The sequence below is a fragment of the Colletotrichum lupini genome, chromosome 2 (genome assembly GCF_023278565.1).
Source record: "Colletotrichum lupini chromosome 2, complete sequence".
NCBI lineage: Eukaryota > Fungi > Ascomycota > Sordariomycetes > Glomerellales > Glomerellaceae > Colletotrichum > Colletotrichum lupini.
The window spans coordinates 6,564,618-6,580,774 of NC_064675.1; the positions used below are offsets into that span (position 1 = coordinate 6,564,618).

Below are 16,157 nucleotides of genomic sequence, written 5' to 3' on the forward strand. Positions count from 1 at the left end.
TCATTAATATAGCTCTAATATAATCGCCGGATAAAGAGATTAATATACTTATAATAAGTAGTTACTACTCCCTTAAGCTGTATTTATTAAAGCTATAGAATATCTATCGTTTTAATACTATATGCTCTTTATTACTAGAGCTAATAATAGTTAAAAATATCATAAGAATAGGTTAATAAAATATTAAGTATTTCTCGAATTCCGGCGCGCCCTGGGATCGATGGCCTATAATGTCCTTCTGGGCCGCGATATTATTATAAGCGAGCTCGTTAGGGGCTACGCGCACCACGTTACTATATCGATTATGGAGCTCTTAGATGTCGAAAGGTAGTGTGCCTCTGTTGAGCTTGTAGCCGAAACCCAATCTTGTGGCTCGCAGGAGGAGAGGACTAGGGTATTTTCGTCAAGGATGGAGATAGAGGTTATAGAACCGACGATGAGACATATAAGATGGTCTTCCCGACAACATTAGACGTACGAGTTAAAAGTGTTGATACGAGACACTTGCCGGGCCGACACAAGTGACAATTATCGTCGGAAGATCGAATCGAAAAACTGCCACGATCAACGTCGACAATTGTGAATGGATTTGGACACGAGCGTTTCTCATGGCACGTTGAGTGGATTTTGGCGGCATGAAGGGGATTTAAAACAACTATTTGGCCTCTTCCATGCATGCAATTGGGCAACGGAAAATGTCGAGACCTCAGAAATGCGAGTGAAGGCAGTATTCACGAAAAATCCGAAAGATACGACTTTCTCCAACCACAAAACTCCAATTGACGGTGCTCATCTGAACTCTGCCGGCTCGCCTCGGGCGGCTGCCGTACGATGTCCTGCCGAGAGGAGATACGTATTGGCAGGTGCTTTCTGGAGGGTGGTCAGCAGAGTCGGATTAGGCAATAGGCTAGCCACAGTTTGTACGGACACTCATCCCTGTTGGAAAGACGCGGTGTGAAGGACCTCGACGCGTCGTAAGGATAAATTGGCTCTGCTTGCAGCCTTTCGTTTCCTTCCCTCCCTCTTTCTTCTCCTCCCTTTCATCATTCTCCTTTCCTTCCATCGGCCGAGGGAGAACGAGGCAGCGGTGCCTTCCTTTTCAGCATTTTCTTTCTTCTTTCTCGTTTTGCTTCGCGCGAGCTTGGAGTTCGAGCAGTGTCTGGGACACGCTTCGTTTGGATACAGAACGCGTAAGAAGAGACGCGTCAGGTAAGACACGATGAGTTCACCTCATGTAACCATAGACTTCGAAGCGCTGCGCAGCCAGGTCGCTAGCATCGTGATTGAGGTCGCGAAGTCGCGGCCCGCGGGGATCGCGGGGATCGCGGCAACCTTCCTCCTACATACTTTTTCTTGGCACGCACTGTTAGTGCGGGCCACTCTACCACACTAACCTCCTTAACAAGGCCTATTCTACCCCCCCCCCCTTTTTTTCTCCTATGCTAACTATAACTAGCTTAGGCGACGGCCGCTATACGCTACTACGGTTATTACCCTCTTTAGATACTTTTAGTACCCTCTCGGGCTTTATTACGATCGTTTAGTTTACGCTACTACGGTCCCTAATTAAAAAACGCCGCATTCCGGACTTTACTAAAGTAATACCTATAACTCCTAAGATTACGAAAGTTCTAACTACGAGACCTAAGCTAGACGCGTCTATTACTACGACTTAGCTTAGACTAATAATAATAACCTAACCCCCCCCTAACTATAGAGCGCGTTTTAATAAGACTACGACTATTAATAAGATTAGGACTCGTCTATTTAGCCTCTATTTTATAAGGGATATTACCCTTATAGCTATTTAGGAGTCCTTTTAGTTACTAAAAAACTTTAAATACGCTATTATTATAAGCTATTATACTACCGAGCTCGAGGCTCTTTTTAAAAAACCTTAGCTACTACCCGCTAGAACCTCTTAATATAAGCTAGATTATAAAATTATAACGGGCCTCTCTTTTACTAGAGCACTCTCTTAGAGCTCTAGCTATTATACTTAGCGTCTTATTAATTACTAGCCTAAGGGGCTTATAGCTTAAGCTTTAAGCATAACGAGCGACTTATAAAAGGGAGTTAGAAACGCACTTCCCTCCCCTAATACCTATATTTTTATCTACTTTAACCCTAAGAATCCTTATTATTAAATAAAGGCACGGTTTATTTATAAAAAAGTTATTAAAAACTACTCGCTTAAGGGTAAAGATATTAGCCCGGTAACTAGGGTTCTAACTAATTACGTACTTATCCCGAAGACCTTAGGAGTACGATAGGCTATACTTAGTCGCTATACTTAGCTATTTAAACTCTTTAATATAACTATTATTAAGGGATCCGAGATTTAGTTTATTTATATTATTAGAAGCGTTAAGACTCGGATCCCCGGCCTTAATAAGCAACCCCTCGACTCTAATACGTACGTCCGGGACGAGGTTAGAATAATAGCGGGAGTAACCCCCCTCTATTACTAGACCTCTAGCCCGACGAACGGCCCCCGTATAACTTATATTATATCCTTCCTAAGACTAGTAAAAAGGCCCTTTAGTATCTTTAGATCGGTAGTAGCCTAGCTACTTACTTACCGACCCCTTCCTAAGTAGTACTAGGTCTACTTAGATTAGTATAGCTCTAAGGACTATACTAAAACTTAACGCTACTATTATTATAAAAAGCTAGGATATAACGGCGACTATATTATAATCGTCCCTTAGTATATAAACTACTAAGGGCTATATATAAGCGACTATACGAGCTACTCTATACGCCCCTAGAGGAAAAACGGTATTATTATCCGCTAGACCTCTTAATAAAAAAAACTCCTATATAAGGTAAGTAGAGAACTCTATGCACAGGCTACGAAGCTCGACCTCCCCCTAAGCCCTGCCCCTAGGTTAGACTTTATAAAGTCCCTAAGCGCCTAGCTCTAGGATAAGATTATAAGTATTAAAGTAAAGAGACTTGCTAAGGATATTATTTAGGGGTCTATAGTTATTAGTATAGCTACGTATAATATTAGAGACTACTTAAGCGGACGAGAATAAACCTAATTAATTATTATAGAGTTAGATAGTATTATAGATTCTATTTTAAAAAGCGGTAACTACCCCCCTTTTAAGAAATAGGGCTCTAAACTCCCCCCTAAAAATAGCTTAGAATACGAGGAGCTTACCCTAAAGAGGAAGAGTAAGAGTAAATATAAGAGCGCCTCGCGTAGGTACTTTATAACTACCCGTAACTAGCGTATTTAATACGTATTAAAATTAAAGTACTATAGGCTAACGTATAAAAGAACGGCTATAAGTACGACTACGCCCTTATTATTACTAAATTCGAATAAGTAAATATTTTATTACTATAAGAGCTATAATATAGTATAAGTAAACTATAAAATATTACTAAATCTTACTCTAGCTTTGCCCTATACTCGCTAGTTTAGAGCTAGGCTACGATTATTAATAAACCCCGGGTCCTTATATACGTCCACTAGACCCTCTTATACTTAGCGGCGTTTAATATTATAAAGCTCCCTTATTAAGACTTATTTAGAGTGCGTATCTTAAAGTATTATATCCTTAATATTTACCGCGCCCCTAATAAGAAGTATATATTAATAGTACTTAACTACTAAACCCCCCTATAAAAGCTACTTATTACGGGGGATCTAAACTCCTGTTATATTAATTAGTAACCGGGGACCCCCTTATATACCCCTAGGAACTACTTTACTAACTAAATAGATAGCTACTACCTTATTATATTAAACCCCGTAGGGGTCCCTACTTATAAAGCGGGTAACGTACTCGACCTAGCTATCTCTAACGTCCCCCTAGCCCGGACTTAGATTACTAGCTATATATATACTAGATCGGACTATAATACCCTTATTATAACTATCCCCCTTCCCGCTAGCTTAGGTAATACGTATTAGCTAAAAAAAAAAAAGTAAAGGATTAAACTAAAGAATATACTATAGTTCGCAGAGAGGGTTAGAGAGCTAACTTAGGTAATATATACTATATACGATACTATATAAAACCTCGATTTAGCTACGGAGAGCCTTAATAATATACTTCGGTATACCTATACTTCCTCTTCTACCCCGTACTATATAGGGAGTAGGGGGACGAAGTAGTAGGACGAATTATATACTAAGGCTAATAAACGCTTTAAAGCGGCATACGTAGCTAACCCCTAATCTCTTATTATAGCTATAGCTAATTAGTAACGTAATAGTACTATATAAAGGGCCAAGGCTACTATATAAGCTAGAATAGTCTCTTTTATTAAAAAGGATTCGGATATATACCGAATTATAAATTAGAACCGGCCTAGGCCTTAGGTCTAATCCCCTCCTCTATAGGACGGTAAGAACATAATTACTAAACTTACTAAAAAGGCAATACTCCTTTAAAAAAAAAGCTCCTAAAGCGTATAACTATAGAGGACGACGTATATCTCGACTTTATAATACGCCCTTATTAACTATTACCTTAGGATCTTACTATCTATTAGTATAAAGTAAATAATATAATACTTAGCGCGGGAAATACTACCCCTAGCGCGGATAATATTACGGTCTTAATATTACGGGCTTATTAGCCGTATATTAGTAACTACGTCCGTTACTTTTATTAAGCCTATCTCGTACTTAGGTACTACCCTAAGGCCTAGCGAGACGCTAAAGTAATAATAATACTAAAGCCTAACCGGGATATGCGTACTTATAAGGGCTAGTGCCCGATCTTACTTTTAGTGACCCTAGGGAAGGGGCTAGAGCGCCTTATAACTAGGAGGATATCCTATATTACTATTACCTAAGGCGTACTTAACTTATAAATAGCCAGGGTACTACCTAAGCGATCGGCTATAGATATAGCTAAGGTAATAGCCTACGATATATAAGCTATTTTTAATAAAAAGCTAGTCGTTATTATCGTTATAATAAATATTAAAAAAGCCTTTAACTTAGTACTATATAACTAGCTATATAATTAGCTCTGGGTATAGGGTTAGCTTAAGAATATTATTACCTAGGTATAGTACTTTAACTAGTCGCGCTAAGCCTCGGTCCGTTATAAAAAATACTAAATTCTTATTGTTAGATTGGAAGTCCAATTCGACCGCGGCATATAGCCGACTGCGCAGGGGCTAATTAGGGGCCCTATTTACGATTATCGTAGCTAGCCTAACCTACGGTTAGAACCTCCTTTTTATACCTACGTAAATATTTATATAGTTTAATTAATCTCTTTATTAACTACGGTTCGAACTAACTACCCTATAATAGGGATACTAATACTAATTAGTAGTTAAATTCTACTATCGTAAATCGGTAAGGTATCTTGCTATATAAAAGAGACGACCTCTTAATACCGTACGGGATAGGAGATTCGTATTAATTAACCTTACGGAAGTAGACGAAAAAGGGGGCGATTTTTAAATACCGTACGGAATTAAGTAATTATAGCCCTTTACTACTTACGAGAGGTCGACGTTTACTACGTTAAACTACGTTAATTAATAGAACTGCTTAAGTAACTAGTTTTTCGCCGTCGCTTTAAGTAGCCTTTTTACTAAATAACTTTTTTATAGCCGGCCCGCGATTAGAAATTAATTAGTTAAATCGGTAGAAGGAAATACTTACGCGGCGACTACCCGCTTAGTTAATTAGCGCGACGGGCGAGCTTAATAATATAATATAAAAAAGTACTACGTAATTAAGAAAAAGGATTTCTAAACGTAGATATTCTTAGTTAGCGTAATAAGAAGTGTATAAGAGTTATTAAGCTAAGAGATTTACGGTATATAGAAAAAGTCTACTACTACTAGGATTTTACGGGTACGACTTTAAGCCCGCGATTTAAACGACCTCCCCGTAGCTCCCTTAATTACCCCCCGAGTATTATTTAGGAATATAGTATAGGGGACGGTTTAACGAGGGAGGAGGGGATTTAGAAATTACGGAGAGTACGAGGCTTAGGAGGCTAGAAGTATACGGAAAAGCGGAAATCGGTAACTAGTAAAGATCCCGAGACTAATTACTATATCGTCCTATGGTAATATAAACGTCTACTACTGCTATTAGAAAAAGGAACTACTAAAACCTACCCTTTTATACTAAATAAAAAAGAGGATCTTAATAAGTACGATGGCTAGCGATTTAAAAAGGTAGTAGTAATCGCTAGAGAGGGTAGAAACGAGAGTAGTAGCGAGACGGCGAGAGGAAGCGGGAATCTCCTAGACCCTAATAAATTCGTTAAGTAGCAAAAGTACGGATTTATTATGACCGGCGCGCGGATTAGATATATCCCTATTAAAATTAAATACGTTAGTAACTACTAATATGAGCATAAGCTAGGGTACGACCCTTAGCGAGTTAGGGTAAGGAAGGAGAGGGCGAAACCCGATCCTAGATGGAATCCCTATCCCTTATAAATAGGTAAATATTAACCCGGACTATTAGGGGACGTGGATATATAGAATCGCAGATTAGCCTAACGGCGAGCAAATTGACGTAGTATTAATCTATTTAACTAAGGTCTACGAGAAAAAGGGGCTATAGGGGTAACCCCTATTCTATAAGATCGCAAACGACCTTAGCTATTAGCTAGACGAATGGTTCGTAAGCGTAAGCTTAGGAATTGCGAAAGTAGTTAATAGATTCCTCTATGGGCGAGGGGTATTACTAGCGTAATTATAATCGTAAGAACTTTATAAAATCCTAGTAGCGACGATTACGGAGGAGGAATTCGTAATATGGACTTAGGTATAAGTCGATAGGGCGTATAATCGCTTTAACGAATTTAGAAAAAGGGTAAACGACTTAGATTTCCTTTTTATAATTACTAATAGTAATTTATTATTATAGAAGGATATATAGAGGTAAAATATAGTACTAGAAGTACGATAATCGATAATTCTGCCTATTTTAATCTATAGCTCGTCGCCGCTACTAATGCGAAATTCGGTACTAATCGGTTAGTAAGAAAGGAAATAGACTACCCGAAGTTACTAATAGTACGTAGCGACGCAGGGATCGCATATAAATACTAAAAATCTAGCGGTAAATACGAAGTAGTTTATAAACTTTAAAAAGATCTTTCCGAAAGAGAAATTATACTCTAGGGGGAAGTATAAGGTCTTATAAAAAACCCTAACGATATTTTACGATTATTATAAAAAAGTCGGAATTAGGGAATACTAGTATTATTCGGTAGTTAATATCGTACTCGTAGGTAAAGCCTCTAATTATTATTACGAAGCGGTGCGTAATTTCGATCGAAACGACTTTTTTAGTATAATTAACGTAATCCGAAGCCGCTTCGAGACTTATAATAAGAACCTAGAGCTCCTATCTAAGCTACGAGCGATTTTTTTTATATTTATAGCTAGGATAATAGAGGGTAAATCGCGAGTAGAAATCCTTAAAGAGCTTATTGATCAAATTAATAAGTTAGCGAAAACCTAGTTAAATAAGGGGACTAACGAGCGGAAAGTTAGATATCTCTATACTATAGTTTAGCGCGTTCTAAAGGCGAAAATAAATTTATACTAAGTACCTAAAGACTACGAGACGCTCTGCTCGAGGCTAAGATTTAGTTTTAATATTAAGGTAAGAATGCCGCGCTAAACTTACTTCTAAGCGTACGACGGCCCTTACTAGTAGTATTAGGTCGACTAAACGTATAATAGGAAAGGAAAGGAAGTTAGGTATAGTAATTGTTAATAGGGAATCCTAGATTTATTAAATAGGTAGAGATTTAACTCGCGAGTAGGGTAACGGAAAAAGTAGTGTTTTATTTATAAAAAGGATAGATATTAGTTAAGTAACTACTCCGAAAAAGAGCGTGCTAAATCGTACGAATAATATAGAAAATCGAGGGTAGTAAATAATAAAACTAGCCCTTATTAATTTAACTAATTCCTCGTTATATATAAGGGTAGATCCGGGGGTACGGAACCTAGCGAAAGTAGCTAATTTAGTAGCCTAAAGTACCTATACCCTATAGGAGATTTAGAAAATAAGGAAGATTTTACCCCCTATACCGACGAATTAGATTATAACGAAGTTAACGATATTAACTACTCTTTCTTTGCCCCGTTAGCCTTAAGAGGATATACGAGGCTAAACGAATAAAAGGTAGTAAAAGCCCTTAATAAGTAGGCTTTTATCTACGGATAGTAAGGGAAGGTCCTTTAGATAATAAATACGGAAGTAGGTAAAAGGACGAATCTAATAGCGCAGAATTCTACTCTCTTAATATTTAAAGAAAAGAGATAGGGTACTAAGTAATTCTAAGGGTAGCTAGAGGGGTCCTTTTTATACTACCTAGATTACTCGAATACTAAGCTCGTATAGGCATTCTACACAAACGAAAGGTACGGCTTAGACAATTTTTATAGGATTATCTTAGATACTAAGGTATTATAATAGTTAATAAGAGGAAAAGGGCAATTCTAGGCGCTATAGAAAATCGCACTAGTAACACTTAATACGTTAATAGCGGGCATTACGAGGATTAGCTTCGGCCTAAGCGAGGAAATCGTCGCCCTAGGTATAGTAAAAGTAGAGACGTACTTTAGAACGATAACTTTCTATATCCTACCCGTTAATACCCTATTTCTCTTATATTTAAAAGATATAGATCGACTAGGTATTATATTTAATAATATAAAGAATAGAATCTCTAGCCGCAAGTACTTCGAAATAATTAAACGACGATAGGGGTACGTGTTTATAAGGCTTATTAATAATACGAAGTTAATTAATTACCTAACGGAAAGTAAGCTTAGATAATTATATTAGAAATTTAGCTACCCGTCGGTCGCGAGGCTATATAACCTCTAGAAGCATTTAGGTAATAATAATATCGAAATAGGGGCGCTAGAGTAGTTAACGAAAGTATATTACTAATACTAAATAAATACGCAGAGCCTACGCAGATTTAAATTCAAATTGCGTAATAAGCTTAACTTTAATTAAGAGATCGTTATCGATATCTTTTACTTAAATAGTCGACCGGTCCTATATATAATCGACGAGGCTATATTATTCTAAGTAGGGCAATTCCTGCGGGATCTATAAGTAAAAATAGTATAGGTAGCTCTACGAAAAAGCTAGATCGATATATACTAAGGACCGCTAGACGGTATTAGAACTAACGCTAATACTAGTTTTAAGTTAGTAAAATTTAAAGAAAATACGACGGCTTATAGTATATAGTTAAAAATCGTGCCTATCGAAGCGTATTATAGTATTAAAAAGGTAGAAAGGGCGTATTAGTAGTTAAAAAGAGCGTTTAAAATTATTAAAGAGGAAAATCCCGATTCTAACGACGACGAATATTTCTAGACGGCACTTAAATACTATAATAATACTATAGGGCCTAACGGGCTTATACTAACGCTTCTAATATTTAGAGCATATCTAAAAATAACCTTAGCCTCGCTACCGTTACTAGATATAAGCTAGCGAGCTTAAGTAGTTAAAAAAGTAATGCGGGCACTGCGCGAGGTAAGCGTAAAAAGGTAAGTTAATAAGGTAATTACTACGCGCAATAGGCCCAACATAGGGGTTAATTTAAATATGCCCCTAAATTCGGATATACAAGTATAGCGCGAAATTACTTAACAATAAGCTAAGCTATATAAATTAATTTTTATCGACGAGCGTTCTTACGTAGTTATAAAAGATTACGACTAGCTATTTAAGATATTAATTACGGTAGTTAGACTATATTATATAGATCCTATCGAGGTGATTTCTAGCCTATAAGAAGAAGAAGAGCTAGGGGAAGCTATATAACCCGCGGTAGAGGTATAAGAAATTATCCTTAACGAAATCGTTGTAGTAGTACTAATAGACGACGAGAAAGAGGAAATTGCTAAAAGGGTATTAATACGTTGCGGGAGACTACGACGGTAAGTATTAACGCGGTAATTTATTATTAGCGACGAGGTAATTAATACTTTTTATATAATAAAAAAGAAAGCCGATTTCGAGCTAGTAGTTAAACTACGTAAGGAAGGCGTAATTATAATTATTAGAAAGCTGTATAAGGGATTAGATCTTATTAAAATAGATACTCTGTGCGATCGAGGGGTTTATTAATTTATCCTCTATAATTTAGAAAAGTATATAAACCTTTGCATATTTAAATTGCGAATAGTTTATAAAATTAAAAGAAAAAGAATACCCTAACCGTACGAGAAGTCTAAATACGTAATTTAGGGGTACGGCGATATTAAAAAGGCGACGCTACTTATATAATCGCCTACTATATAGCGCTATAGCTAATGATTAATAATAGTATTAATAGTATTGCTACGGAAGAAGGGATATGAGATTTAGAGCTGTGATATTACCTAGGTATATACCTAATCGGCTATAGGGCTTATAAGGAAAATCCTGGCCTATTTACTGAAAGAAATGGCTAGTAAGTACTTAGAAGGTACGATTATTAAAGTACTTAAGCTATTATATAGGCTCGTAGAATCGGGTACTTATTAATAGGCTACTTACTACGATTTTTATATTAATTAATTATTAATAGTTACTTTTACGTATAACCCGTGCTTACTAGTTGCGGAGTACGAAAGTAACTAATTTAGGATCGTCGGAATATAAACCGACGATATATTAGGCCTATCTAATATTAACTTTATAAAGAAGGAGGATAAGGAGCTTTAGAAAGCGGGCTTCGTAACAAAGCTAAAAAAGGTCCTTATAATAAATACCCCCTTAGTATTTAACGGCGGGATTTTTATAATTAAAAGGGAAACCGTTATTTTTTAATAAAAGGGGTAGGGTAAGAAGATTAACCTCGTTAACCCGAACGTAACCGATATTAAAAAGCGGTATAGGGTTAAGCTTATGCGAGGGGTATATATTGCGAGTATTTATTAGCCCGAGGTAATTTTTAACTATACTAAGGTAGCGTAAGCTATAGATCTAACTAAACGAAACGTCGAGGTACTTAATAAGCGGCTTAAGTAGTAGTAAACGAATCTCGATCGAGGTCTCGTTTACTACCTAATTAACCTTATAATTAGTAAGCTCTACGTCTTTATTAATAGGTTATTTGCGAATAATAACGACCTTACTTCGTAATTGGGGTATATTATTATCCTAGCTAACGAGAGTATGGGCGAGAGCGAATTTATTATATACGGTAATATAATCTACTATTTATTAACTAAAAGTAAGCGGGTAACGAGAAGTATGCTAGTATTAGAGGTCTATAGTATAGTTAATAGCGTTAACCTCTCCTACGCGATTTTAACGACGCTAAGGAAAATTACCGATCGAATTAGCTTTCTACCTATTCTAACGGTTATTTATACTAATTCTTACTTACTATACGAATGCCTTGTTAAATTGGGAATAACGAAGGAAAAGAGGTTTATAATTGATATTATAGCCCTTAGGTAATCGTACGAAAGGCGCGAGATACTTAAGATCTGTTAAATTAATAGTAAAAATAACTTCGTAAACGCTTTTATAAAAGTAGTATTAAATAAGGGATTAGAGTAATTCGTAGGTAGTAGAAAAGTTATTATACGAATAGAGGGATAGGTTATACGAAAAGAATAGAGAAAAGGGGGAAAAGGAGACGACTTAGTAGACGGGCCCGAGGTTGAATTATACCTCTAACCGTAGCGGTTAAATTAATAAAAGAAAGAGAAAGTTAATATTAGATTAGAAATCTAATTCGACCGCGGTATATAGCCGACTGCGTAGGGGCTAATTAGGGGCCCTATTTATAATTATCATAGCTAGCCTAACCTACGGTTAGAACCTCCTTTTTACACTTACGTAAATATTTATATAGTTTAATTGATCTCTTCGTTAACTACGGTTCGAACTAACTACCCTATAATAGGGATACTAACACTTATATCCTCCCTCTTTTACGGTTTATTATAGGGGTTACTAATCTTACTTATCCTCTTTTTATTATATACTAAGTAGATCTATTAAATTAGCCCAGAGTCCTCTAGATTCGGCTATATTAATAATTATATAATACTAAGCATTAAGAGGGACCTTACTAAGGCTACCTCCCGGGCATAGTAAATTCTAAATAATACTATTACTTAGGGTAGGGATAATACTATTCGGTTTAATCCCGAGAAGACCGAAGTCCTTTATCTTACGAAGCGGACCTTACCGAGGGCCGGAGATATTACCCCCCCCCCTATTTACTACGGTAATAAGGAGATTAGACTATACGAGAAGGGTATTATAAAGTGGCTAAGTATTACTTTTAATAAAAAGCTACTTTTCTATAGCTATATTGCTAACTACCGAAGCAAGGCTAGGTTTATAGCTAGCTATATTAAAAGTCTTAATAAAGTCTTTAATAATACGCCCCCCGCTACTATACGTAAAATAATTTATACTATTGTTATCCCTAAGGCCCTATATAGCGCTAAGCTATAGTACCCCGGCCCGACTTAACTTACTTTTAAAATTAGGGTTAACTCTAAGATACGCGCCCGACCGGAAGTTTAATATAAGCTAAAGTCGGTTATTAAGACCCTCTAGACCCCTATTAATATCGCTTTAAAGGGCTCCCTCTTAGTATAGCGGACTATACTAATTACGGCGCTACTACGCGAGGTAAGTATTTTATTAATAGAGCTTCTCTTAGACTCCCTTAGAGACCGCTACGCTATTAAGCTTTTTATACTAAACTACTCTTATCCTCTAGCCTAGAGGATCCGCGATTATAAGCTACTATATAACTATAAAAACCCCTCTTACTTAACTACGCTTACTTAAATAGCTAATTAAGTCGAACGTCCCCCGTAACTAGCCTTATTACCCCGCGACTTTTTAATTATAAGTAACTTTAATAATACTTAAAAAGTAATTAAGATAGAAGAGATATAAAGCTATTATAAATAGTACGAATCTCTCCCTACTACGTATATTATAGCTTATATAGATAAGTTATAAATAACTCTAAAAACTACGGGCTTTAGGTATACTATTTACTAAGGACCGTAACTAATTTATTTTAAGTACTGCCGCCTCCCCCGGGCCGAGGTCTTTAATACTAAGATAGAAGGGGCTATTATAAGTCTTTACGCGGCGCTAGGGCTTAGGAATAAGTTTACTATAGCTATTACGGTCTACTTAGATAACTAGGCCGCTATTAAGTACCTAAATAATGCCCCCCCCTTATTTTTTTAATATACTATTCTCGAGTTTAAAGAGCTTACTAAGAACGCTAGGGTCCCCGTTACCTCCTGCTAAACGCCTAGCTATAAGGGTATTATAGAGAACGAGATAGCGGACCGGTTAGTTAAAAAGGGTACTATTATAAGTCCCCCTAACCTACTTATACGCCCCTTAATTACTACTTATATTAAGTATCGTACCTAAGAAAGATAGCTAACTACACTTCGGGGCTAGTAAGAGGATTACTAACTAGACTCCTATAAGGCCCTCGCTTTACTTATTAATAACGTAGCGAGCCCCGAGCTAAAGTCGCTTACGTAACGCTAGCTTTACTAGCTCTTTTTAGCTAGGTCCGGCTATAGGGACTACGCTATATACTACTACCTATATAACTATAATAATACTAACCTCCGCTACTTATATAAAAAGGAGAAGGTACTTAACTATATCTATTATTACTATTTAGTCTCGCGCAGGGGTACGCTATAGTTCGCCCGAGCTAACTTTATTTAGTATTAACTTAATAAAGACTAGTCTACTTATATTATACTATTACAGAGCTCCCGGTTCTTTATTAATATCTACTTAAAATAAACTAATATTTATTAAAATCGGGTTAGCGCGCGCGGAAGTAGTTATAGTAATACTAAACCCGTATTTATTATTAAATAGTACGGCTATAATAGAGGTCTCGGGGTGCCCCCCTTAGCCCTTATACTAATAGACCGATGCGATAGGACGTGCTATATAGTTCGTATCCTAACTAACTATTTAGAATAGACCTTTTTAAGCTAAACCCCCCTACTATAATAGGTTTATTAGTACGGCCGTTAGCTCCCCTAGCGAATATTAATTTTATAGGGCGAGTATATTAATATAGCTCGTTTAACTAGGATACGTAATAGGCTATATACCCCGTTAGCCCTACGAAGCTTATGTCTATATATAGCGGTATTAATAATAATATTACTCTTTATCTACGTTATATTAACACTTTACCTTACTATATAATATATTATATTACTTTATAATACGATATATATTATATACCTCCTCCCCTAACCTTACTACTTTATACTATATTACTCTCCCTCTACTTACTAAAAGAGCTAGACTCTCTACCTCGGGCGGTAATACTTACTATAGCACGACGACGGTCTTTTTATAAATATATAGAATACTACTTAGTTAGTCTATTATATTACTAGCGCAATGCTCGAACCTTACCGGGTATATTTACCTTAGGTTATAAGATGTTATAGGGGGCTATGCTTAGGTAAAAGGGTTAATCTTAGAGTATATATTATATTATTTTATAGGAGGGTATTATATAGGCTCTACGGGGCACGGTATACGGTCTTATAATTTTAATATAATATAGTCGCCTTTCGCCTCACTTGAGGACATCACGGCGTAAAATGGTATAAACAAACAAACAAACAAGCGGGGATCGCGGGAGAGAACAGCTGGTTCCGCGTGCGCCGCATCAACGGCATCTTGTTGGTGATCGAAATCGATGAAGCCGGGGGCTACGTGTACAGTAAGTTCAGGCATTCGTGCCGTGGGCGTGTTGAGAACGCGTGCGTTGGCTGATTTTGTGGGAAAGGGGAGATGGTGACTGCAATCGGCAACGAAGATCGTGTGGACTTCTTGGTGAACGTCGAGCGCCGTGAGGCCGACCAGTCGAATGAACAGCATGATGAAGATGTAATCATGACTGATGCCCCGCCGATTCAACCGGCCGAGGGGGGGATTGTGTTTACTAATACCTATTCGGGGGGAATAGAATCACTCACTAGAGAATTCAATGAATTGACGATTGACGATTCAGACGGAATGGAAAAAATCACCTGCGGAGTCGCGCAATTGAGTATTACCCCTCACCGAACGTTCTCCGTTGAGAACACCCAAGTGGGAGAGACATCTGAGGATGTCCAGATGGCCAACAGTGACTTGTCTAGTCCAGATGGCCAACAGTGACTGGTAAGTTGCTGAGACCCGCGTCGGTGACGCGTGAATGTTGCATCGGGAGATGAACAATGCCCTCCGGGGGAGGGAGGGAGGGATGGCAGCCAGCGTTGCGTGGTACGATGCGGAACGCGTGAGCTTGAAAACGGCGCTTGAAGCGGAAAAGCGGAGATTCCGGCTGAGTTGCAGTCGAGAATAGGCGAGCTCGGGGGAGGAGAGACGGATGAAGGACGGGAATTAGGTGAAAATTGGTGAAGATGGACGCGTTATGAGTGCTATAGTAGTGGCAACCAAATTGAATGATCTTATGGACTTGATTGAACTGCTTCCCTGCTGTTGGAGAGTGTTGTGCTAATGGACCGCCGCTGTGACCCAACGTTGATACCTTACTGGACACTGCTTGAAAGAGAAGCCAGGCCCAAAGCCCACCCTGCCTTCTGTGAAATGTTTGCCGTAATAGATAGCACCCCGCTGCCATTCTCTTCCGGACGCCATTCCGACCCCGCGTTCCCCACCCAAACTCGCCGTCCACAGACCACCGGCCCCCGCCTCCGATCCGCTCGTCACCGACCCGGACAACCCGCCTCCACAATCCACCGTAACACCGCCGGCCGGCCCCCATCGTGAAAAATCTGCATCCAAATCCGCGAAAACTCTTTGCAGAATTTTTCATGATCTCCACGACTAATCCTCTCTCGCAGCAGCCCCGCAAACCCGTCTTCTCTCTTTCATGAACTCCGATCTTGCCTCACTCTCCATCAAGCAGTTCCACTTGGATCTTCTTCCAAGGCCGGTTGGCCCAATGGCAAGGCGTCTGACTACGATCCCCTTCATCCCTCCGATCGAGAGTTGAGAGATTCGTGTAATCAGGAGATTCTGGGTTCGACCCCCAGGCTGGTCAATATCTTTTGCTCATCCGGGTTCCCCAACCCCTTCTTTTCACCGCCTCTGCCACCCTGAGGGTCCTTGGCCATCTGTCCGCCGGATGCAGACATGAACATCT

The 16,157-nt window shown here is 38.2% G+C and overlaps 1 protein-coding gene and 1 non-coding gene across 2 annotated transcripts; one reads left to right on the plus strand and one right to left on the minus strand.

Moving 5' to 3' along the window:
• Window positions 1–313: 313 nt before the first annotated feature.
• CLUP02_04323 (uncharacterized protein) lies at window positions 314–16,149 on the minus strand (the record flags this gene model as incomplete). Its single annotated transcript, XM_049283338.1, has 12 exons — window positions 314–365; window positions 436–666; window positions 736–870; window positions 1,079–1,159; window positions 1,230–1,339; window positions 4,748–4,758; window positions 14,584–14,903; window positions 15,071–15,143; window positions 15,185–15,487; window positions 15,550–15,809; window positions 15,907–16,048; window positions 16,110–16,149. 12 exons carry the CDS (start codon window positions 16,147–16,149, stop codon window positions 314–316), a joined length of 1,758 nt encoding a protein of 585 aa, XP_049140481.1.
• On the plus strand, window positions 15,943–16,055 carry CLUP02_tRNA049. Its single transcript has one exon. It is a non-coding gene; the product is annotated as a tRNA-Arg (tRNA).
• Window positions 16,150–16,157: the final 8 nt, after the last annotated feature.